Source organism: Pituophis catenifer, unplaced genomic scaffold (genome assembly GCF_029215685.1).
Source record: "Pituophis catenifer annectens isolate HBS135680 unplaced genomic scaffold, rPitCat1.0.hap2 SCAF_6, whole genome shotgun sequence".
Taxonomy (NCBI): Eukaryota; Metazoa; Chordata; class Lepidosauria; order Squamata; family Colubridae; genus Pituophis; species Pituophis catenifer.
The window spans coordinates 90,742,997-90,766,803 of NW_027256886.1; the positions used below are offsets into that span (position 1 = coordinate 90,742,997).

The following is a 23,807-nucleotide window of genomic DNA, read 5'->3' on the forward strand; positions in this document are numbered from 1 at the left end:
ACTACTACAAATTTTTACTACCGGTTCTTGTGAACCGGTGCAAACCGGGAGCAACCCACCACTGCTGCAGATGCTATGGGGGATATCCTCTTCTCTGCGACAGCCCCTCAAATATTGAAAGACTGCTATCATGTCACCCCTAGTCAGGGGTGGGATTCAGCCGGTTCGGACCAGTTCGGGTGAATCGATAGTTGTGACTTGTGGGTGAAGATGTTTCACTTTTCATCCAAGAAGCTTCTTCAGTTCTGACTGGATGGTGGGGAATGGAAGGATTTATACTCCTTGCAGACAGCTGGTCATTTGCGTTCTTTTAGCGAGTCGTTGAGGCCACTTGGAGGTTTATCTTGCGTCAGGGTCACCTGAGAAGTGCAAATGGGTATGGAGCCTTCTTGGAACTGTTGAAAGGACTGTGTGAAAAGACAAAAGCCATTCTTTTGAAGACAGCAAAGTCCACATTTTGGACAGAGAGGACCGCTGGTTTGGAACAGGGGTCAAAGAGGCCATCTATGTCAAATCCGAACATCATCTATCTCCGGTCTACAACACAGTCCTTTCAGCATTCTAAGAAGGCTCCACAACCATTTGCACCACTCAGGTGACCCTGAGGACACAGATAAACGCTTCAACGACCCTCTAAAAGGATGCAAATGACCAGCTGCCTGCAAGGAGTATAAATCCTTCCATTCCCCACCATCCTGTCAGAGCTGAAAAAGCTTCTTGGCTGAGAAGCGAAATGTCTTCAGAAGAAAAAAAACCAGAAAGTCCAGTTGCCTCTTGAAAAAGCACCTTTGGGACAACCACGACCTGGATGATGGAGAATCTGATAAGGCTTCATGGATCTTGGGAAGATCAAGTTATGTTCTTTGCAGTTGTGTAACAATTCCAAGTTGAGTCCTCGCTTGACACCCCCTTCTTTTTCCTGACAGTTTCCCAACAAACCAGCATTCTTTTACTTGGCTATGCATACAAATAAGGCTGTTATAAATACAATTCTAAAAACCATCAGTGTGTGAAATGTGAAGGCAGCATCGCAGTGGTGATGAGACAATGTCTCACTGAAATAGAGAGGGGAGAGGTTTTATCTTTTTTTAAAAAATTCCCTTTTTGCATTTTTTTCCCTGCTTTTCTTCAAAAAACCGTCTGCTTCAGCATCTGTTAGAGATCACTATTTGGAGACAAAACTGGTTAAGGATGAATAAACTCACATTTAATTGAGACAACCTGACAGAGATATTTGTAGGGGATGACCAGGCTGAGCCCAAGGGAGGGGGAGTTAAACACGTCATTAGTCTTGAGTCCCTTTGCGCCCACAAGAGATCTCAGTCCAGCCCACCATGAATTCCTTCTACTCTTATCTACTGCCAATTTGCTTGGACGGTTAGTAATTCAGATTCCTGTAGAGAATTTAAGCATCCAATAAACTTTTTTAATATCCATTTGAACTGCCTGGATTTCCCTGGTGCCTGACAATATTCCTGGAAAAAAAAAGATTCTGGATTATTACATATAATAATAATATAATATTACATAATATAATAATATAATAATAATATAATATTACATATTATTTACATTATATATGCCACATTGTATATTATTTAGCTTATTATTTCTCATTTTAGAACAAATTGCTCCCATGCCTTGGTTTCAGTTACTATTGGCTGCTTAGGAAAGTGTGCAAGCACTAGAAAAATAGGATAAAACTTTTTAATAGGATGAATTACTGTATTTTTTGGACTATAAAATGCACTTTTTTTTCCTCCCAAAAGGGGGTGAAAATGTCTGTGCATCTTATAGACTGAATATTGCCGAAGCCCCTTCCACCCGCAAGCTGGTTTTTTTGCCTCCGCACGCCCCATTTTTGGGCCCTTTTCTTGGCCCTTTTCAGGTCTTTTTTTTTGGGGGGGAGGGCTGTTTTCAGGGCTTTTTTCAGCCCATTTTTAGGCTTTTTTCAGCCCATTTTCAAGACATTTTTTGACCTGTTTTGGGGGCTTTTTTCAGCCCATTTTCAAGGCTTTTTTCGGCCCATTTTCAAGGCTTTTTTCAGCCCATTTTCAAGGCTTTTTTCAGCCCATTTTCAAGGCTTTTTTCAGCCCATTTTCAAGGCTTTTTTCAGCCCATTTTCAAGGCTTTTTTCGGCCCATTTTCAATGCTTTTTTCAGCCCATTTTCAATGCTTTTTTCAGCCCATTTTCAAGGCTTTTTTGGCCCATTTTTTCTGAATAAAGCCCCAAAAATGGGTCAAAGGCTGGAAAAAGGCCAAGAAAAGGCCCAAAAATGGGGCGTGTGGAGGCCAAGAACTTTTTTTGGTTGTTTTCCTCTTCTAAATTTAGGTGCGTCTTATAGTCTGAAAAATACGGTAGTTGAGGAAGCAACAGAGACTTAGAAAAGACCAGTAATGATGAATTTGTACAATGCTGATATTTGCAGCCTTCTCCTGCACTATCGTACAGGATTATTTGCAAAAGTCCCTGAGACACAATTTTTTTTTCCTTTGTTCTTTCAGTATAAAAACTTGGCTGCAGCATTTCGACCATTGGCAACAAAACTGAGAATGTATAAATTTGGATGCAGCCTAATAAGCACTGTGCTTCTTTCAAATGTAATTTGAAGCCCAAAGAAGGGAGAGAGATAATTCTTATTGCAATAAATAGCATTCCTCAATCTGAATAATGTATTCTAGGAGCCAAGATAAATTTGGGAACATTTGGTTTAGTTCTAGAAAGACAAAAGGACTCGGTATGATTTTGACAGGAAAAGATAAACAACATCGTGCTCTGCATTTTAATATTCAAGCTACTCAAGAAATTATTACGAACAAAACAACGAAGGGGGAAAGGGAAACCGTTTTCATACAAATCATCTGGATCTTAAAAGACATCTTTATACTAAAGATGCTAAAACTCTGAAAATGGCTACATTTCATCAATCACAACAATAAATTCTTCAGGACATCCAATTTGAGTCTCCAATTAAAACTAATTCTATGTGCTTGACACCAACAAAGATAACAAGGAGTTTAGGGAAAAAAAATGTTTTATCAACACTTCCAATATAATTTTAAAAGGCAGGGCTGGGGTGGAGCCCCCAGGCTGATGAAAACGAAAAAGCTTCAAATACATTTTCAGCTGATTATTTCCTGTGTCCAGACACCTTGGAAGACGAATTCATTCCCAAATGTGTGGGATTCCAGAATAATAATAATAATAATAATAATAATAATAATAATAATAATAACCACCTCTTTAGATTGCTGTTCTTTCCCATGTGGATTTTATTTTAATTTAGGACATTTTTATAGGGAGCAGGAGTACTCCATGTTCTTGGAAAAGTAGGAAAGGTTCCAATGCCTTCAAATATGATGATGGTTACTCATTTAGACGGTTCTAAAAGGAGACTCAATAAATCCATTGAAGATGGGCTGTTGATCACTATTAGGCACAATGGCTATTAATGATTATCTATCTATCTATCTATCTATCTATCTATCTATCTATCTATCTATCTATTAGCTAGCTAGCTAGCTAGCTATATCTATCATCTATCTACTGTCATCTATCCTTCTCTATATGTACTGTATGTATGTATGTATGTATGTATGTATGTATGTATGTATGTATGTATCTATCTATCTATCTATCTATCTATCTATCTATCTATCTATCTATCTATATCTATCATCTATCTATCTATCATCTTTCTGTCATCTATCATCTATCTACTGTCTATCCTTCTCTCTCTCTCTCCTATCATCTATCTATATGTCTATCTATCTATCTATCTATCTATCTATCTATCTATCTATCTATCTATCTATCTTCTATCTATCTGTCATCTTTCTGTCATTTATCTACTGTCTATATCTATCTATCATCTATCTATCTATTATCTATCTATCATTTATCTGTCATCTATCTACTGTCTATCCTTCTCTCTCTCTCTCCTATCATCTATCTATGTATCTATCTATCTTCTATCTATCTGTCATCTTTCTGTCATTTATCTACTGTCTATATCTATCTATCTATCTATCTATCTATCTATCATCTATTTATCTATTATCTATCTATCTATCATTTATCTGTCATCTATCTACTGTCTAGCCTTCTCTGTATCTATCTGTCAGACAGACAGATCTCTGTCTGGCTCTGTCTGTCTGTCTATCTATCTATCTATCTATCTATCTATCTATCTATCTATCTATCTATCTATCTATTATCTATCTATCATCTGTCATCTATCATCTATCTACTGTCTATCCTTCTCTCTCTCTCTCTCTCTCTCCTATTTTTTGTGGATCCCTTGATACATTCAAGGAAGGGAAGTGGTGGCTAAGACGCTGAGCTTGTCAATCAGAAAGGTCAGCAGTTGGGCGGTTCGAATCCCTAGTGCCGCATACCCGGGTGAGCTCCCATTACTTGTCCCAGCTTCTGCCAACCTAGCAGTTCGAAAGCACGTAAAAAATGCAAGTAGAAAAATAGGGACCACCTTTGGTGGGAAGGTAACAGCGTTCTGTGCGCCTTTGGCGTTTAGTCATGCTGGCCACATGATCATGGAGACCTCTTCGGACAACGCTGGCTCTTTGGCTTTGAAACGGAGATGAGCACCGCCCCATAGAGTCAGGAACGAGTAGTACATATGTGCGAGGGGAACCTTTACTTTTACCTTATGAGACATTCAGCCCTTATTCCTAATCTAATGGCCAGGGGCCTTCTGAGGACCCTTCCCTCACTGAGAAGATCCTGGTTGATTAGAAATCAGGAGATTTAATGGCAGAACTTTCTTTAATTCCCACCTATATTCTATGATAGGGCTCCATTTTTTTCCTGAGGTACCTGGGTTCAGTTCAGCTTTGGAAGAATCATGCCTATTTTCTGTATTTAATATAATTATATTACCCAATGCGTTGGCCAATGCTCTGTTCATTGTTGATTCAGTTCTGCTGTCAGCTTTCCTTGAGTGAGACCATTAGTATAGGATACCTTGAAATATTACACGTACTACTAGTGCTCTTTCTTTACCCCTAGTAAAATATTATTATTATCTTTCTATCTTAACCAATTAACACATGACAGCTTCGCATGCCACTCTCTTGATTCTAGTTAGAGAAGAAAATGTTTGTTTGCCGTACACTAATCCTCCTACACGTCGTCTGTCATTCTCAAGCAAGATGCTGCTGGATTGTTTTGGATTTACTTCCAATTTCTGTTAAGGAGAGAAACCTGCGATAGAGCTGCTTAGGCAGAAATAAATCAGGGTTAGCTGTCCCTTCCTGGGAACTGCACAGTCAAGATCAAAGCTGCATCCAGGAAAAAAAACCCAAATCATGAGCTTCTTTTTTTCTTTTTTTTTCTTTTTTTTATTAAAAAGTTTTATAGGAAATACAAACATTTTCTCACCCCCCCACCCTTCCCCCCTCAACCCCTTCCACCCCCCTGCCTCCCACCCACCCCTTCCCCTCCTTCCCCCCCACCCCCCTCCCTAGACTTCCCAGAACAAGCACAGGGTATAGCATTCACAAACATAAAGCCAAAATATTTATTTATTTATTTATTTATTTATTATATTTCTATACCGCCTTTCTCCCGTAGGACTCAAGGCGGTGTACAGTCAAGAAAAATATAGACACACAAACATCATAAAATTGCTAATTAAAATTGTTACTTAGTTTGGTCAATTAAATAAAACCCAGAATTAGATAACATTTAAAAAATCATTTGCATGTTTGTATGTTTAGCCCTGCCTGTTGGAACATCAGGGTCTTGAGGGCACGGCGGAAAGCACGGAGATCAGGGATATTCCGTATCTCCGGGGGCAGTTCATTCCAAAGGGTTGGAGCCCCCACAGAGAAGGCCCTCCCCCTGGGAGTCGCCAGTCGACATAATTTGACTGACGGTACCCTGAGTAGTCCCTCCCTGTGAAATATGCTAACAAATTATTGCATTCATATTCTCCCTAAGTCTTTAACTCCTTATAACTCAAAAAACTATAAACATAAACTACTTAAAAATTATTTCATTCATAAGCTATATGTATCTTCTTGTTCGGATACTTTTTTTGTATATAGTCAATCCATCTTCTCCATTCCAATATGTATCTTTCATTTGAATAGTCTTTAAGGTATGATGAAATTTTTGCCATCCCTGCCAAATGCACAACTTCTAGTGTCCATTCCTCAATGGTGGGTGGATCTTCCTTCTTCCAATACTGTGCCACCAGTAACCTGGCAGCTGTTATTAAGTTCAGCTTCTTTTTGTCCAGAGGGTGACCTGAGGGTTGGTTGGTTCCACGCCCAGATGCCCTTTTAGCCATCCGGGGGATCCTTCACTATGTCCATCTAGCGCAGAGGTCTTCAAACTTGGCAGCTTTAAGACTTGTGGACTTCAACTCATCTGTCAATTTCCTTTGAAATTGACCCACTGTCAATTTCCTTTGAAATTGCTGGCTGGAGAATTCTGGGAGTTGAAGTCCACAAGTCTTAAAGCTGCCAAGTTTGAAGACCTCTGGTCTAGTGTCACAATCTGCTTCTCCTGCCTCATTGCTGGCTGTCGTGGCCGACGGTTTCAGGTAACACCAGGGAATAGATTTAGTAGCAGATGTAAAGATTCTTCCCTTCGAGTGATATCACGCAAGGTCAGTCAGCAAATCCTGCGCTAAAAATAGTTGCCAGTTTCAACGTTGGTAAGATTCCCTTTGTCGTCCCTTCACACGCCGAGGATCCACGCTGTCTACCAGTCCTGGAGAAGCTCCCAGGTAAGTCAAGCCCAGCCAAGAGAATGTGGGACTTGCTTTGCCAAAGGGATGGTCCTCCTCTCCCTTTAAAATCCTACGCTAGGAAACCCGGTCAGAGGGATCTCAGCCACCTCTCATAGCAAGGAGGCAGGAGGAACTTTTAAAAACAATTCTAATGCAAGCGCCAGAGGGACGTTGGATAATCATTTGCAGGGGATGAAATGAGATCATCTAACGTTCCAAAATACGAAGCCCGTTTCATCCTATCGGCTGCACTTTTTCATAGTTCAGACGAGGCAACCTATTGCTGAACAGGCCTTAAGCCTGTTGGGGGGGGGGGAGTAGGGGGTGTAAGCTCTAGCTATCATTTTTCTGTATCTTATCCCTCCTTCCTTGTTTTCTTTCTTTAAGCACCTTAGTTCTTTAACCCAAAGGCAGTTTTTTTTCAGGAGGCCACTGGACTTCCTGGGTTTTTTTCTTCTCATCCAAGAAGCTTCTTCAGCTCTGACAGGATAGTGGGATACGGAAGGATTTATATTCCTTTCAGACAGCTGGTCATTTGCCTCCTTTTAGAGGGTCCTTGAAGCACTTGGAGGTTTATCTGTGTCCTCGGGGTGAGCTGAGTAGTTAGTTCTTTAACTAACTTCTTCTGTAAAAGGGTTGTGTGTATCTGGCAATTGTAGGGCTGTCAGCCTAGGAATCCCAACCAAGCCAATTTTCATATTAGAGCAAATGCAACCCAATCCACCCCCCCCACCCCAAAGAAATCAATGTGTCCTGAAAAACAGAATAGCGTGTAGAAATGTGCTGCAGATCAAAAGGATTTGGTTGTCCTGTACGAGAGAAGGTAGGTCTGGTCTGAGTTGGTTCGCAAACAGTTTTATCTTTCCAGGACAGTAACCTTCATAACACCCGAGACCCAGTGGTGGGTTTCAAATTTTTTTACTACCGATTCTGGGGCCGTGGCTTGGTGGGCGTGGCATGGCTTGGTGGCCGTGGCTTGGTGGGCATGGCAGGGGAAGGATACTGTAAAATCTCCATTCCCACCCCACTCCAGGGGAAGGATACTGCAAAATGCCCATTTCCTCCCGATCAGCTGGGACTCAGGAGGCAGAGAATAGATGGGGGCGGGGCCAGTCAGAATTTTTACTACCGGTTCTCCAAACTACTCAAAAATTCTGCTACCGGTTCTCCAGAACTGGTCAGAACCTGCTGAAACCCACCTCTGCCGAGACCTGAGAAACATTTTTTAAGAAATGGAAATGTTTACATTGATAATGTTCTCCAATAAATCAGGCAAGAATCAAGCCAGGCAGAGTTTTTAGTTATCCCTTTCAGCTCCTCTTCCTCCCCTTTCTAATTTCTGCACGGATGGCCTGATTTTCACGAGAGATTTATACAAGGGCCACCCCATTCCCTGAAATAATTCCTACCGAGCTTTTTCGTGCATTGCATCATTTGATCAAAGGCACTCCCCACCCCCCCAGTCCAAGCACAAGCCAAATTCTTTTTCCAGTTCCTCAGAAAGATCAGGCCACAGGAAAGCCACAACATTTCTTCAGAGAGGCCGTTAGGATCTGCAAAACACCCATTTAAAATTTCTCCAGCCTTTTGAAAGGATGGCAGCTCGACAACACATTTTGTTTTTAAACATGTGGGCTCCAGAGCTGACTTGATAGGCAGGCTGGAGTTTTAAAAGCAAAGCAAACATTTTGGACATTCCCGTCTCTCTAATTAAAGACTGAATACGCTCACAAGCAGATTTTTGGAACAGACTGAGTGTTACCACCCTTCCCTTCCAAGACATGGACAGCCTGACTCGCCAAATTATTTAGTACTTCTTCCCTTTCTTTTATTACAGGTTCCAAAGTTAAAAAATATGGGGAGAAAAACAAACAAAGAAAGAAGGAATAATGAAAGAATCTGGACTATGTTTTCAGTGGTTGCCCTGGTTAGGTTTTGCAACAGGAAGGCAATTAAAATGTCTGACAAATTTGATTATGAATGCCAAATGCTTTGGGGTGTACAATGAGCAGTTTAACAATCCATGGCTAAACCCACAATAAGACACAATACTGTATTTGCACCAGCTGGAAATTGACACACCGTCATTTTCCTTTGAAATTGACACACCGTCATTTTCCTTTGAAATTGACGCGCGGTCATTTTCCTTTGAAATTGACACACCGTCATTTTCCTTTGAAATTGACGCGCGGTCATTTTCCTTTGAAATTGACGCGCGGTCATTTTCCTTTGAAATTGACGCGCGGTCATTTTCCTTTGAAATTGACGCGCGGTCATTTTCCTTTGAAATTGACGCGCGGTCATTTTCCTTTGAAATTGACGCGCGGTCATTTTCCTTTGAAATTGACGCGCGGTCATTTTCCTTTTGGGTAAAAATGCCTTCTGGTTTGGGTTTTCAGTAGAGGAGAAGATTCATCTTGTCCCTGTAGCTTTCCTCGTCTGCTCTTGTTTTATTTTTTTATCTTGGACTGATGAAGAAGCAGTGAGGAGCATTTGAAGCAGGTTCTTTCCAAAATCCTCATCCAGAGGAATATCTCCCACAGCCCTAAATCAATGTTTCTCAACCTTGGCAGCTTTAAGATGGGCGAACTTCAGTTCTCAGAATCTCTCAGCCAGTATGGATGGCTGAGGAAATTCTGGGAGTAGAAGTCCACCCATTTTAACGTTGTCAAGGTTGAGGAACACTGTTCTAAATCATTAGTCTGGCCTTTATAATGGTCACTGTTCTTCGATATGGAGAACCAAGAGTCTTCTCCTAGGCCCTGGAGAAGGCTAATCTGGGCCGAGACAATTATCTGAGAAGAAAATGGGTAACAGAGCAGATATTCAGATGATGCCACTGGGATGGATCATCTGTACAGCTTTAGTCATCCCTGCAAGTCTGATCAACCATTAAAACTTCAAGAGTTCTGCCTGAAACTCTACCGATTGCACTGTCCTCCTCTTCCTGCACTCAAAGGAAACTGGAGAATAGGTAGATGATCACCTTTGCTACGAGATACATGGCTTGTTCGTGTTTCCCTCCCGTGTCAAAGACATCATGGAAGTAGACAGTTCGTTTCCATCAAACCCTCCCATCCCCAATTTATTTCCTTCAATCCATCCACAGGAAAGGATCAGAAGAACCAACAGGATGGTCACATCCAGGTGATCAAAAGCCCCCCCCTTTTTTCCCCATGCGAGTGGTGGAGCTTTGATCATGTTGTCATGGACACCTTTTTGATCTCCACAAATGTCTTGACTCCCATGGGAAAGAAGCAGGGGTGGGATTCAGACAGTTCAGACCGGTTTGGGCAAACCGGATGTTAATTTTAATCTGGTTCACTGAACTGGTTGTTCCAAGGACTGGGTGACTCTGCCCACCCTGCCCCTCCCAGGAGTCTCCACGCGGCCCATTTTGGATGCAAGGTAAGTGAAGGGCCCGCACGGAGGCTCTGGAAGTCTGGAAACAGGCCCATTTCTAGTCTCAGGATGTCCTCTGGTGCCCAGGGTAGGCCGTTTTCACCCTCCTGGAGGCTAGAGGAAAGCCTCCGGAGCCTAGGGAGGGCGAAAATGCCCCCGTCCCCGCCCCCCCCCGCCCGCATAGTGCAGGAGGCTGAGTAGGCAACGCCCCCATGGCCATGCCCACCGAACAACCGGGCAGCGAATCGGTTGCTAAAAATTTTCAATCCCACCCCTGGAAAGAAGTTGTCTCAGTCCTAATTATACTTTCATTCCTGGTACAAAGACTAATTTAAGGAGGAGAGGGCCACTGAAGGGAGCAGCTCATCCTCCATTAGTACCTCAAATAATAGCTGAAGTGTTTGTTGCAATTAAAGCAATGATAGGTTGTAATTGCTTATTATGATGTGTGCATAAAATATCACACTGTGCAAAGCTCTTGTGGAGTTGCTGAATCATTTCCAGCTTCTTCCCTCATTGTCTCTTTCCCATAGATGTCATCAACAGATCTGCACTTAATGGCTTTAAGCAATAATTAAAGAGGGGGGAGGTAGTCCTCTCATTTCTCCTTAAAAATGCATTACATTTTTTAAACAAGGAAGGAAATAATCATGAAAATCCAAACAGATTTCACTGCAAGATTGGGATGGAAATCAATCAATCAGAATAGAACTAGAAGGGAACCTTGGAGGTCTTCTAATCTAACCACCTGCTCAACAGGACCTTATACAATTTCAGGCAAGTGGTTTCCAATCTCTTCTTGAAAACCTCCAGGGATGAAGCACCCACAACTTCTGGTGGCAAGCTGTTCCACTGGTTAATTGTCCTCACTGTTAAGAAGTTTCTCCTTAATTCCAGGTTTCTTCTCTCCTTGATTAGTTTTTGATTATTTTGAGCATGCGCTCAAAAGGCCGATTGCGCTTATTATCAGGGGATGTCTTATTTTCGGGGAAACAGGGTAGGAGATGAGAGCATTAGGCATGTGTGCCACCTTTACATCACCCAAAATAAAGGCAGGATATAAGAAGCTTGCCAAAAAAAATAAAATAAACAATGGTTTGAGAACATTACTCCATGCAATATCTCCTGCAATGAAAAGGAATTAATTTTGAATCCCTGCTTTTCTTTAATATTTTACGATACCGAATCCTTCAGCAGCTGTCTCTTGTTAGTTTCCTGGTTTTAATATATTTAAATGTAAACACTGGTTTTGATTTTCAATGGTCTCCTCGTCTGTCATATAATTTATGACTCTGTGGTCTAACTATACCGGCTTGGGGTTTTCTTTACCCTGTCTAAAAGACAGTCTATAATAGTTTGAAAGAAATAGGTTTCCTGATGGAATTTGATCTTCTGGACTCCGACTTTCAGCTTTTAAGCTAATCTTCCTATTTTGAAAAAAAAAAACCTTGTCTGAAAGAAAACAGGACAATATCGAAGTTTCTGAAAATTTTCCATCCGCTTACGACTTGGATCAAAAATGGTTCAAATCGTTGTCCTTTTGTTGGGTAGGAAGAATACGTTACACTAAAATGTAATTATTTATTCCAATGAGACATTTAATCTTTTGGCCATAATGTTAATTTAGATTGAATTACACAGTTGAGGATGGCTGGAGTAACCCATTCATTCGTTTTCTTTTCTCTTTTGGCTTACTCTTTAATTTTAGGACCTGCTGCATTAAGTGATTGAAGGAGAATGTATTTTTCTCACATCGGAGTTCGGTTTTGGCTCACTATAAAGATTCTATGGTTACATTGCTTTTTTTGAAAATAAATTATTGAACTCCATGCTCCATGGCATATGTAATACAACCTACGCTGCCATTTCAACAGATTTTAAATACATAAATATCTTTTGCCATTCATGCATAAACCTAGCAGGGATATGTTATTATCTATAAATTGCCCTCATGTATTACGCTATATCCAGGGGTGGGCTTCCAAGATTTTAGCAAGGGGTTCAGTGCCTGGTTGTTGGGTGGGCATGGCCATGGTGGGCGTGGCCTACTCGGCCTCCTGCACCACGGCAGGGGGGGCATTTTTGCCCTCCCCTGGCTCTGGAGGCTTTCCTTGAGCTTCCGGGAGGGCGAAAACGGCCTCCCCAGGCTCCAGAGGCCCTCTGGATCTTCTGGCAGGCCCATTTTTCACCTTCCCCAAGCCTCCGTGCACGCTCTGCACTTATCTGCATCCAAAAGAGGCTGCGTGGGGACTCCTGGGAGGGGTTTGTTTTTGTTTTTGTTTGTTTTTATTAAATTTATATACCGCCCTACTCCCGAAGGACTCAGGGCGGTGAACAGGCACAAAATAAAATACATAGATACAAAAGTTAGAAACATAATTAAAACCAGTTTAAATAATTTAGCCCGAGACAATTAAAAATCCCAATAATTTAAAACAGATTAAAATTTCGATTTAAAAGAATTTTAAAACAGGGGAGAAAATTAGGCCAGGCCGGCTTGCTGGAATAGGAAGGTCTTAAGAGCACGGCGGAATCCTCCTTATCTCTGGGGGGAGCTCGTTCCAGATAGTGGGTACCCCCACAGAGAAGGCCCTCCTCCTGGGGGCCGCCAGTCGACATTGTTTGGCTGATGGCACAGGAGGAGCCCCCCTCTATGAGAGCATACCGGCCGGTGGGACGCTATTGGTGGCAGCAGGCGGTCCCGTAAATAACCAGATCCTAAGCCATGGAGTGCTCTAAAGGTGGTAACCAAAACATTGAAGTGCACCCAGAAGACCACCGGGAGCCAGTGCAGCTTGTGCAGGAGAGGTGTCACACAGGAGCGCCATGTTGCTCCCATAACCACCCGCGCGGCCGCACTCTGCGCCAGTTGGAGCCTCCGGGTGCTCCTCAAGGGAAGCCCCATGTAGAGAGCGTTACAGTAGTCCAGGCGGGAAGTGACAAGGGCATGAGTGACTGTGTGTAGGGAGTCCCGATCCAGAAAGGGACGCAACTGGCGAATCAGGCGAACCTGATCAAAAATCCTCCCGGTCACGGCCGTCAAGTGCTCTACTAAAGACAGCCGTGAATCCAGGAGGATGCCCAAGTTGCGAGCTCTCTCCGTGGGGGCCAGCGATTCGCCCCCAATAGTCAGCGATGGCATCAACTGACTATATCGGGACGTCGGAAACCACAGCCACTCAGTCTTGGATGGTTTGAGCCTGAGCCTGTTCCTCCCCATCCAGATCCGCACGGCCTGCAGACACCAGGGTGGGGTGGGGTGGGTAGGACCAGCCAGGAGTGGGATTTGGGGGTTCTCTGAACTGCACAGAATCTTAGCTAGAGGTTCTCCCGAATCCCTGTGAACCCCCAGCAGCCCAACTCTGGCTATATCCTTTTTGGAAAGTTTTCAAAGTGTGTCATTTGTGCTCTTTCATTGTGGGATGTTTCTTCTCTGCCAATTAATTCCTCCTCTTTTTAATTCATGTCTTTCCTTCTCAAACATTTACAGGAAGGAGCATCTTTTAAAAATCAACTTTATCCTACTTTTTGCATTTTTCCATATTTTATTGGAAGATAAGAGGATTTTATCGCTGCTCAGGTGTTTTTTTATTCTTTCTGTACAGCTCATCTTATAAAACTCTCCTGTTCCCCTCGGAGAGAACAGGAGTATAAAAATGGAAATAACAGTAACAAATAGCCATAATAATGGTTATTTATTATGTAGATGTATTCCTCCTTTCTGTCAAGGAGTTTGAAACAATTGTTTGAAACAATTAATAACTAACAGCAGTTTGAAATGCTTTAAATCAGGGGTGTCAAACTCGATTTCATTGAGGGCTGCATCAGGGTTGTGTTTGACCTCGGGAGGGCGTGGGTGGGTGTGGCCGGGGTGGGCGTGGCCAGCTCGACATCACTTGTGTCAGGGCGCCTCTGGTGGCCTGCGAAAATGAGCTCCCAACCTCTGTTTTTGGCTGTGACGGCCTTTGCCAGTGAAGACGGAGGGCCTCCTGCGGCCCTTGCGAGCTCTGTTTTTGGCTGAGACAGCCTCCTGCAACCCTCTGCCAGTGAAAAAGGAGCTCCGGAGGGCCTCCTGCGGCCGTTGCGAGCTCTGTTTCGGCTGCGACAGCCTCCTGCAACCTGCCAGAGGCACCGCGGGCTGGTACTTCACTGTTTCCAGGGAAGTCCCATGGGCCAGATTTAAGCACCCCGAAGGCCGGCCCCGGCTCCTGTGCCTTGAGTTTGACACCCCTGCTTTAAATCATCCTCCCTCTTCTATTAAGTCAGCTTGGACAGGATAGCATCAGGGGTGGGTTCTAAATTTTTTTACTACCAGTTCTGTGGGCGTGGCTTATTTTGTGGGTGTGGCTTGGAGGTCATGTGACTAGGTGGGGCATGGCTAGCTGGTCAGAGACATTTCTGGAAGGTCCTCGCACTTACGACCAGTCCTCGCACTTACGACCCGACTCATTTGTTTGCTTTTAACACTGATCAGCTGTAGGGCGGCCCTTTGAAGCCCCGCGGCAAGAGTTTAAACAGTTTTTTTCCCTCTAGTCATCAGCTGGGACTCAGGAGGCAGCAATAGATTGGGGGTGGGACCAAATAAAAGGTAAGAATAACATGGGGGGGTGGGGGGGAGGGCAGGGGTGGGGAGAACCGGTTCGGTGACGTCATATCGTCACCGCTACCGGCTCGGCCGAACCGAACCGAACCGGGTGGAACCCACCACTGGATAGCATAGGATATAACTTCTGTTAAGATCTTTACTATTTGTTTAAAATTTCTTATTGCTATTATAATAATTATTATTATTGCAATACAGGTAGTCCTAAACTTACAACAGTTCGTTTAGTGACCGTTCAAAGTTACAACGGCATTGGAAAAAAAGGGACTTATGACTGTTTTTCACACTTATGACCATTACAGCATCCCCGTGATCATGTGATCAAGGTTCAGATTCTTGGCAACTGACTCATACTTATGACAGGGTCTCAGTATCCTGGGGGTCATGAGATCCCCCTTTGCGACCTTCTGACAAGCAAAGTCAACGGGAAAGCCAGATTCACTTAACAACGATGTTACTAAGTTAATATCTGCGGTGATTCAGTTCAGAACCGTGGCAAGAATGGGGCAAAACTCACTTAACAAATGTCTCACTTAGCAACTGAAATTTTGGGCTCAGTTGTGGTCGTAAGTCAAGGACTACCTGTATAACAGATTGCAGGTCCAACTGCAGTGGGTCAAGAAATCCAAGATGGTCTTTCTGTGTGTGTGTGTCTCTGTTTGTCTGTCTGTCTGTCTGTCTGTCTCTGTCTGTCTCTCGATAGCAATAGCAACAGCACTTAGACTTCATAGTGCTTTACAGCCCTCTCTAAGCAGTTTTAAAAAATCAGCCTATTGCCCCCAACAATCGGGGTCCTCATTTTACTGACCTAAGAAGGATGGAAAGCTGAGTCACCCTTGAGCCTGGTGAGATTCGAACTGCCAAATTGCAAGCAGTCAGCAGAAGTAGCCTGCAGTACTGCACTCTAACCACTGCGCTATGCTGCATGGCTGTGTCTACCTGGCAAATAGATCCATGGTGGCGCAGTGGTTAAAATGCAGAATTGCAGGCTGACTCTGCCCGTTGCCATCAGTTCGATCCTGACCGGCTCAAGGTTAGCCTTCCATCCTTCCAAGGTGGGTAAAATGAGGACCCAGATTGTTGGGGGCAATGTGCTGACCCCGTAAACTTCTTAGAGAGTGCAGTAAAAGGACTATGAAGCGGTATATAAATAAGTGCTATTGCTATTGTTTCTAGATTGTAGGCCATCAGGGACACCATCCACCAGCAGAGCTGCCCTTGTCATGCCCCCTTGAAATGAATAGAGGCCACCCAAGGATCTAACTCTGCTTCCCTCCCCTAAAATCCAGCCTATCTCAAGGGCTCTCCTCCAGATTCCCAGATCTGCTGTTGGGCTTTTGAATTGATGCCTTTTGAATCTGACTGTAAAAAAAAAAAACATCTGGAGAACCTCGGAGCCCTTGACTTTGCCTGGGAAACCCTGTTCATTCCTGCCTGAGAGTTGGGGGAGAGTCAGCCAAACTTCTGGTCCAGAGAAATTTAGGAGGCAATTTCTCCTCTTCGCCATCACAGTCTGTCAAGTTTCTCCAAGGTAACTGGCATGCCCAATTTCATTCCATTCACTGTTTTTGAGTAGTATTTGCCTTGTACTGTACATTGTTGTGGAAATTCAGAGTCCCTTTGCCAGTTGAACTGTCTAACAATGGACATTCTATGAAGCAATCTCCAGGTTGAATCTTCTGGCAGAACTAAACAGGCAGGTTTGGTAAGTCCTAGCCGGAGATCTTTAGGAGGCAAGGAGAATACAGATGGTCTTTCAAAGATTAGGATCTGAAATTGAGGGAGATCCTTCTTTCTTGGCATTAAATCCCATTTTTGCTCGAAGATGAATCTTAAAAGGGATTTCAGCTGGACAGAATGTGCTCAATGTCAAATCCAGTCTGAACATCTGGCTGACTCTGCAACCAACCATAGTAGTAGTAGTAGTAGTAGTAGTAGTAGTAGTAGTAGTAGTAATAGTAGTAGTAGTAATAATAATAATAATAATGTGAATGATTATGTAACCAAAGCACAGAAAGATTGCTGCAGGCTGTGAAAATGGAGAACATTATAAAAACAACAGAAACAAAGGCAGAATATAAGGAAAAACAGTTGGATGACAGATTAAATCGATGGAAAACCAAAGCTCTGCATGGACAGCACTTGAAAAACATTGAAGGAAAGTGTGATGACAACTTGACATGGGCATGGCTTAAGAAAGGAACCATCAAGAAAGAAACGGAAGGTTTAATACTTTAATACCGCATAAAGACGGGAGGTTGAAAGACTAGCCTCATTGTGCGACCGGAACAACCTGGAACTGAACACACTCAAAACCGTAGAAATGATGGTAGACTTTAGGAGAAACCCTTCCATACGTCCACCTCTCACAATACTAGATAACACAGTATCAACAGTAGAGACCTTCAAATTTCTAGGTTCTACCATATCGCAAGATCTAAAATGGACAGCTAACATCAAAAACGTCATCAAAAAAGCACAACAAAGAATGTTCTTTCTGCGCCAACTCAGAAAGCTCAAATTGCCCAAGGAGCTGCTGATCCAGTTCTACAGAAGAATTATTGAGTCTGTCATCTGCACTTCTATAACTGTCTGGTTTGGTTCTGCAACCCAACAAGACAGACACAGACTTCAGAGGATAATTAGAACTAGAAAAAAACAATGGCTATCAACCTGCCTTCCATTGAGGACCTGTATACTGCACGAGTCAAAAAGAGGGCTGTGAAAATATTTACTCACATCCTGGACATAAACTGTTTCAACTCCTACCCTCAAAACGACGCTATAGAGCACTGCACACCAGAACAACTAGACACAAGAACAGTTTTTTCCCCAAATGCCATCACTCTGCTAAACAAATAATTCCCTCAACACTGTCAAACTATTCACTAAGTCTGCGTTACCATTACTATTAATCTTCTCATCATTCCTATCATCCATCTCCTCCCCCTTTGACTGTATGACTGTAACTTTGTTGCTTGCATCCTTACAATTTATACTGATACTGTTTCCTGATTGCTTATGACTATCATTAAGTGTTGTACCTTATGATTCTTGATGAATGTATCTTTTCTTTTATGCACACTGAGAGCGTATGCACCAAGACAAATTCCTTGTGTGTCCAATCACACTTGGCCAATAAAAAATTCTATTATATTCTATATCTCAAGTAATCAAGCTCTGTGTCATATATCAGCCTTCATAATTAATTTCTTTTTTCTGATTCCATAAGAATTAGTTTTCCAAGCACTGCTCTAAAATAATCCAGGGACGAACCCATTCAGAAGATCTACCTGCCTGTATATTTTCCACCCATCTCACTTTTTTGCTTGTTGTTTATCCCAGGATCCGAGCTTTCTACGTGCCAGCGTTGGACTCTTGAGACCAAATGTCTTCATCTGCGGTGAAATCTAGAAAAATAAGTGCTTACACCGCGGTTAAAGTAGACCCTGAGAGTGACTATTGTACACCTGGAGCGTTTGATTTGGAGAGGCTCTTCTGGAAAGGGAGCCCCAAATACACGCATGTCAACGAAGTCTGGCCCAACCTCTACATAGGAGACGAGTAAGTTGTGTCAAAAAGCCTCTTGGGAGCCAAGATATTTTAATCTTTGATTTATGACCCCAAGTTGAGCCCAACATTTCTTTTGTTAAAGGACACAGTTGTTAAGTGAGTTCTGCTCCATTTTACGACCCTTCTTGCCAAAATGAACCACTGCAGATGCTAAATTAATAGTATGGTTGTGAAATGAATCTGGCTTCCCGATCAACTTGGCTTGTCAGACAGTCATGAAAACTGATCATGTGACCCTGGGACACGTGCAAAAGTGTCATAAATATAAACCAATTGCCAAGCATTCCAAATTGTGATCATGTGTCCATCGAGATGCTGCAATGGTTATAAGTTTGAAAAACAGTCACAAGTAACTTTTTTCAGTGCCACTGTAACTTCAAACAATTGTAAGCAGGGGTGTCAGGGAGTTCCAGAAGATGGAGGACTGGTAGGACATATGTTTCCCTTCTGCTTGTTTTTAATTTTTATCCTAGTTTGGTCCTGCTTTTTACTCCCACAATACATCTACGAGGAGTTCTGAATGTTTGATGAACTTCGAACAATTGTAAGCAGGGGTGTCAAACTCAAGGCAGATCTGCTTAGACCTGGCCCACAGGACCATCCTGCAAACAGTGGAGGACCAGCCCTCAGTGCCTCTGCCAGCGAAACCAGAGCTCACAAGGGTTCTGCATGGCTCTCCTGGGCTCTGTTTTTGCTGGCGGAGGGTTGCAGGACATCAAGTTGGCCATGCCCATCCTGGCCATACCCACTTGGCCCCCCGAGGTCAAACACAACCCTGATGAAATCGAGTTTGACATCCCTGGTCCAGGAGTGAAATCTACTTTCCTTCCCTACCAGTTTCGAAGTGCGAGCACATCCTGTGCGATTTTGGACCCTCTGTGCATTTGCAAAGCCTTCTGCGCATGCACAGAGGGTAAAAAACAAGTAATGATGTCCGGGCAGGTGGGCGGAGCCTCGCGCTGCTGCCATCGCGATCAGTTCTCCAAACTACACGCCACCACCACTACCGATTTGCCTGAACTGGTGCGAACCGGTAAAATTTAGTTTAGTTTAGTTTAGTTTTATTTGATTTGTATACCGCCCTACTCCCAAAGGACTCAGGGCAGTGAACAGCCACAGGATAAAAAACATAAATACAAAATTTAAAACTGAATAAAATCGAATTAAACAATTTGGCCGAAGACAGATTTAAAACACCCCAATAAATTAAAAATGAATTAAAATTCACGTTTTAAAAAGGGAAAAAAGGGAAACAGTTAGGCCAGGCCAGCCTGATGGAATAAAAAGGTCTTGAGAGTGCGGCGGAAGGCGCGTAGATCCGGGATCCTCCGTATCTCTGGGGGGAGCTCATTCCAGATAGTAGGTGCCCCCACAGAGAAGGCTCTCCCCCTGGGGGCCGCCAGTCGACATTGTTTGGCCGACGGCACCCGGAGGAGCCCCTCTCTATGAGAGCGTACCGGCCGGTGGGAGGCTACTGGTGGCAGCAGGTGGTCCCATAGATAACCAGGTCCTAAGCCATGGAGCGCTCTAAAGGTGGTAACCAAAACCTTGAAGCGCACACGGAAGACCACCAGGAGCCAGTGCAGCTCATGCAGGAGAGGTGTTACATGGGAACGCCATGTCGCTCCCATAACCACCCGCGCGGCTGCACTCTGCGCCAATTGGAGCCTCCAGTTGCACCTCAAGGGGAGCCCCATGTAGAGAGCATTGCAGTAATCCAGGCGGGAAGTGACCCCTGCCCTGGTCTATGACAATACGCCATGGCCAACTCGGCATGGCTACCTCACCACAGTCAACTTGTCACAGCCAACTAGCTGCAGGACAACTCACTAGGGGGACAAGAGTTACTCTAATATCAAAGAAATGATGGGATAGAATCATTAAAGAAAGGATGCAGAAGGAGGGAAAAATAAAATATTTTTTATTTATTTTAAATAATTAAATAGAATTCTTAAATTGTCCTGCAGCAAGTTGTCCCACAGCGAGTTGGCCATGATGAGTTGGCTGTGGAGAGTTGGCCATGCTGAGCTGGTCATGGTGAGTTGGCCGCTGTTCTGTCCCCGTCTCACACACGCACCCTCACAGACAGTCAATAGTGAAATAAACCAGCCGACAAAGGTTTCTCTAAGTGCAGAATTGGCAGCAACCCAGTGGCTGGCTGCCAAGAGTCTCTTACTTACGAAGGGAGTGTTTTTTCAAAGCCAACACACAAAAGATAAGAGAATATTCAAAAAGTCCAGCAATGCAGAGAGGTTTGTTCAGTATCAGTTTTTGCTTGTGACAGAGCTTGAATGGCCACCACACCCCCTTTTATACCCTGTGGGGTGTGGTCCAGTGACTCAGCCTGATCCCTGGCATGCCTCTTCCTCTGCTGCGCGCGCTTATCTCTGCGACGCTGTCGAGGGTCCAGCCAAGACTCATCATCATCATCATTACTGTCCATCTGTGGCTGCATGGAAGTGCTTGGCCCCGGCCCTATCTCTTGGCCTTCGGAGGACACCGGAGGCATTGCCAGAGAGGAGGGTCCTGGAGAGGGAGGCCTTGCCAATTCCTCTCCTTCACTCTCGGAGTCCTCTCCTGCTGATAACACAGGCTCAGTGATCGGAGAAACAACAGCCGCAGCAAGTTGGCTGTGGCAAGTTGTCCCATTCCCACCTGTATTGCACATCCGAAGCAGGGAGGGGTGCAAAAATCCAGATGGCCCCTGTGACTGTGGGATCAGAGCCCTGGTCGCTTTTGAACATGTAACGCAAAGAGCAGAAAAGATGGGACTCGTATGGTTGCGGCTACCCGTTTGGATTTTTGTCAAATTTTTAAAAAGCCCTTTCTGCTTTGACCACAGGAAAACTGCACTTGATCGGTACAGCCTCGAGAAAGCTGGCTTCACCCATGTGCTCAACGCAGCCCATGGACGATGGAATGTGGATACGGGGCCCAGCTACTACGAGGACATGGCCATCCAGTACCACGGAGTGGAGGCAGACGACCTTCCCACCTTCAACCTGAGCCAGTTCTTCGACTCTGCTGCAGAGTTCATCCACAAAGCACTCCAGGATGAGACCAGTAAGCCCACCCACGCCTGCAAGCAACCGATGCGCGGGTTCACTCCACACCCATAGTTTCTTATACCTTGGGTTGAGGAATCCTTAGGAGAGAAATGATTTGCACCAGATTCTTGGAACTCTACAACCATACAGCCAGGGGTGGGATTCAGCCGGTTTAGACCAGTTTGGGTGAACCGGATGTTAATTTTAATCTGGTTCGCCGAACTGGTTGTTCCAAGGACTGGCTGAGCCTGCCTACCCTGCTCTGCTCCTCCCAGGAGTCTCCACGCGGCCTGTTTTGGATGCCAGGTAAGTGCAGGGTACACGTGGAGGCTCTGGGAGAGTGAAAAATGGGCCTACCGGACGTACCTGAAGTCCGGAAAAGGGACTGTTTCTGGCCTCCGGTGCCCAGGGGAGGCTGTTTTGGCCCTCTTGGAGGCTCCAGGAAAGCCTCTGGAGCCTGGGGAGGCCAAAAATCGGGCCTACCGGAAGTACTGGAAGTCCGGAAATGGGCCCATTTCTGGCCTCCAGAGGGCCTCTGGTACCCAAGGGAGGAAGTTTTCGCTCTCCTGGAGGCTCAAGGAAAGCCTCCGGAGCCTAGGGAGGGCAAAAACATCCCTCTCCACCGTGGTGCAGGAGGCTCAGTAGGCCATGCCCCCATGGCCACGCCCAGCCAGCAACTGGGCAGCGAACCAGTTGCTGAAATTTTTCAATCCCACCCCTGCATACAGCCCCTACCCATCAGGGGCTGTTCATCTCTTTAAAAGACCGATTCAAATATAAATAAAGATAAGAATATTCAGAGAGCACCCAACACTCAAAACTTTGGAGAACTCTTTAGCATCCTGAGAGCTAAAGGCCAAGGCTTTCTGTTCAATAGGTGGCAAAACTCTCTCCCACATAACTGCCCACTCTAGACATCTTCTGGGTGAAAAAAAACTATAACAGGCACAAGTATCTTGTGTTGGATTGTATCCCTCGTTTTGTTTTCACCTACGTTCCACCTTCCAAGCCTAGAGTAAGATCAGAGGCTTCTGCAGGAGGTCAAAAAAAGTCAAGATGGCCGACATCCTTATATGTGAAGTATTACAGTATTACTATCAGGAAGACAAGTCACATGTGGCACTGTTTGTTCCTTCTTAAAAATGAAGTCCCCTTCAGGTTGAGCTTGACTCCCACATGACTTTTAGGTGATGGTCAGTAAAATCTTTGCCGTTGTTGTTTGATTTTCGTGATTAGAAAATGACTTAAAATGGTCTTTTACATTGAATAGAACAAGACAAAATAGAAGGATATCACTAATTTGTGAGAAAACAGACTTTCTTTTTTTTTTTAAAAAAAAGTTTATTTTAAACATTTTTCCTATTCTGCTTAAAAGAAAAGCATGTGATCTCTCTCTCCCTTTCCCCATCTCCCTCTCCTCTCTCTCTCCATCTCTCTCCCTTTCTGCCTCTCCCTTTCTCCCTCTCATTTTCTTTCTCCATCTCTCCCTTTCTGCCTCTTTCGCCCTCTCTCCCTCTCATTTTCTTTCTCCATCTCTCTCCCTTTCTCCATATCTATGCCCTCTCCTTCTCTCCCTTTCTTCATATCTCCCTTTCTTCCTCTCCTTCTCTCTCCCTTTCTCTCTCTCCTTTTCTCCATCTCTCTCCCCTTCTCCTTTTCTCTCCCTCTCTCTCTCCCTTTCCCTTCTTCTCTCTCCCTTTCTCCATCTCTCTCTCCCTTTCTCCATCTCTCTCCCCCTCCTTTTCCCTTTTCCTTTCTCCTCTCTCTCTCCATCTCTCCCTTTCTCCTCTCCCTCTCTCTCCCTTCCTCCTCTCTCTCTCTCCCCCTCTCTCCCTTTCTCCATCTCTCTTTCTCCCCCACACAAGCATGAGCTACATCTAAACTACCATTTACACCACTGAAATGTGGCTCTATGCCTGTTTGCCTGTCCATTTCACTGATTTCAAGAGCTCTTGTTCTCATGAATCTTAAACGGCCATGAGGAGCACTGTAGTGGATTCTTTAAAAGACAGTCGCCACTGGATCCTAAGATATTCAGGATCCTTACACTTGTTGAGACTCCTGTAGATCTGTGTGCTGCCCAAGAGCACGCCAGCACAAAATCAAAGTCTCTGATGCCAAATCTCAGTGGTTTCTTTCTCACTCTCTCTCTGTTTTGGTTTCTTGATCTTTGCAGACAAGATCTTGGTCCACTGTGCCATGGGGCGTAGCCGCTCAGCAGCCTTGGTCTTAGCCTATCTGATGATTTACAAGCACATGACCGTGGTGGATGCCATTGCCCAGGTGCTCAAGCACAGATGCATCCTCCCGAACCGCGGGTTCCTGAAACAGCTCCGGGAACTGGACATAAAGCTGGCCTTGGAAAGGAAAAACTGCACCAACAGGCTGAACGCTAGCAAAGAGGAGAAGGCCCACGCAGAGATTTAA

The 23,807-nt window shown here is 44.2% G+C and overlaps 1 protein-coding gene across 1 annotated transcript; it reads left to right on the forward strand.

Moving 5' to 3' along the window:
* Positions 1-6,557: 6,557 nt before the first annotated feature.
* LOC139317986 (dual specificity phosphatase 29-like) lies at positions 6,558-23,807 on the forward strand. The gene is made up of 4 exons (XM_070945212.1): positions 6,558-6,752; positions 18,106-18,324; positions 21,176-21,396; positions 23,557-23,807. The coding sequence occupies exons 2-4, from the start codon at positions 18,149-18,151 to the stop codon at positions 23,805-23,807; spliced, it is 648 nt and encodes a 215-aa protein (XP_070801313.1). The 5' UTR covers positions 6,558-6,752; positions 18,106-18,148.

Bases quoted from the DNA above. Each gene is read 5' to 3' on its own strand.
- LOC139317986 (XM_070945212.1), top strand. From the start codon at position 18,149: ATGTCTTCATCTGCGGTGAAATCTAGAAAAATAAGTGCTTACACCGCG. The intron at 18,325-21,175 runs GTAAGTTGTGTC...CTTTGACCACAG, and splicing joins AACCTCTACATAGGAGACGA to GAAAACTGCACTTGATCGGT. The intron at 21,397-23,556 runs GTAAGCCCACCC...TGATCTTTGCAG, and splicing joins AGCACTCCAGGATGAGACCA to ACAAGATCTTGGTCCACTGT.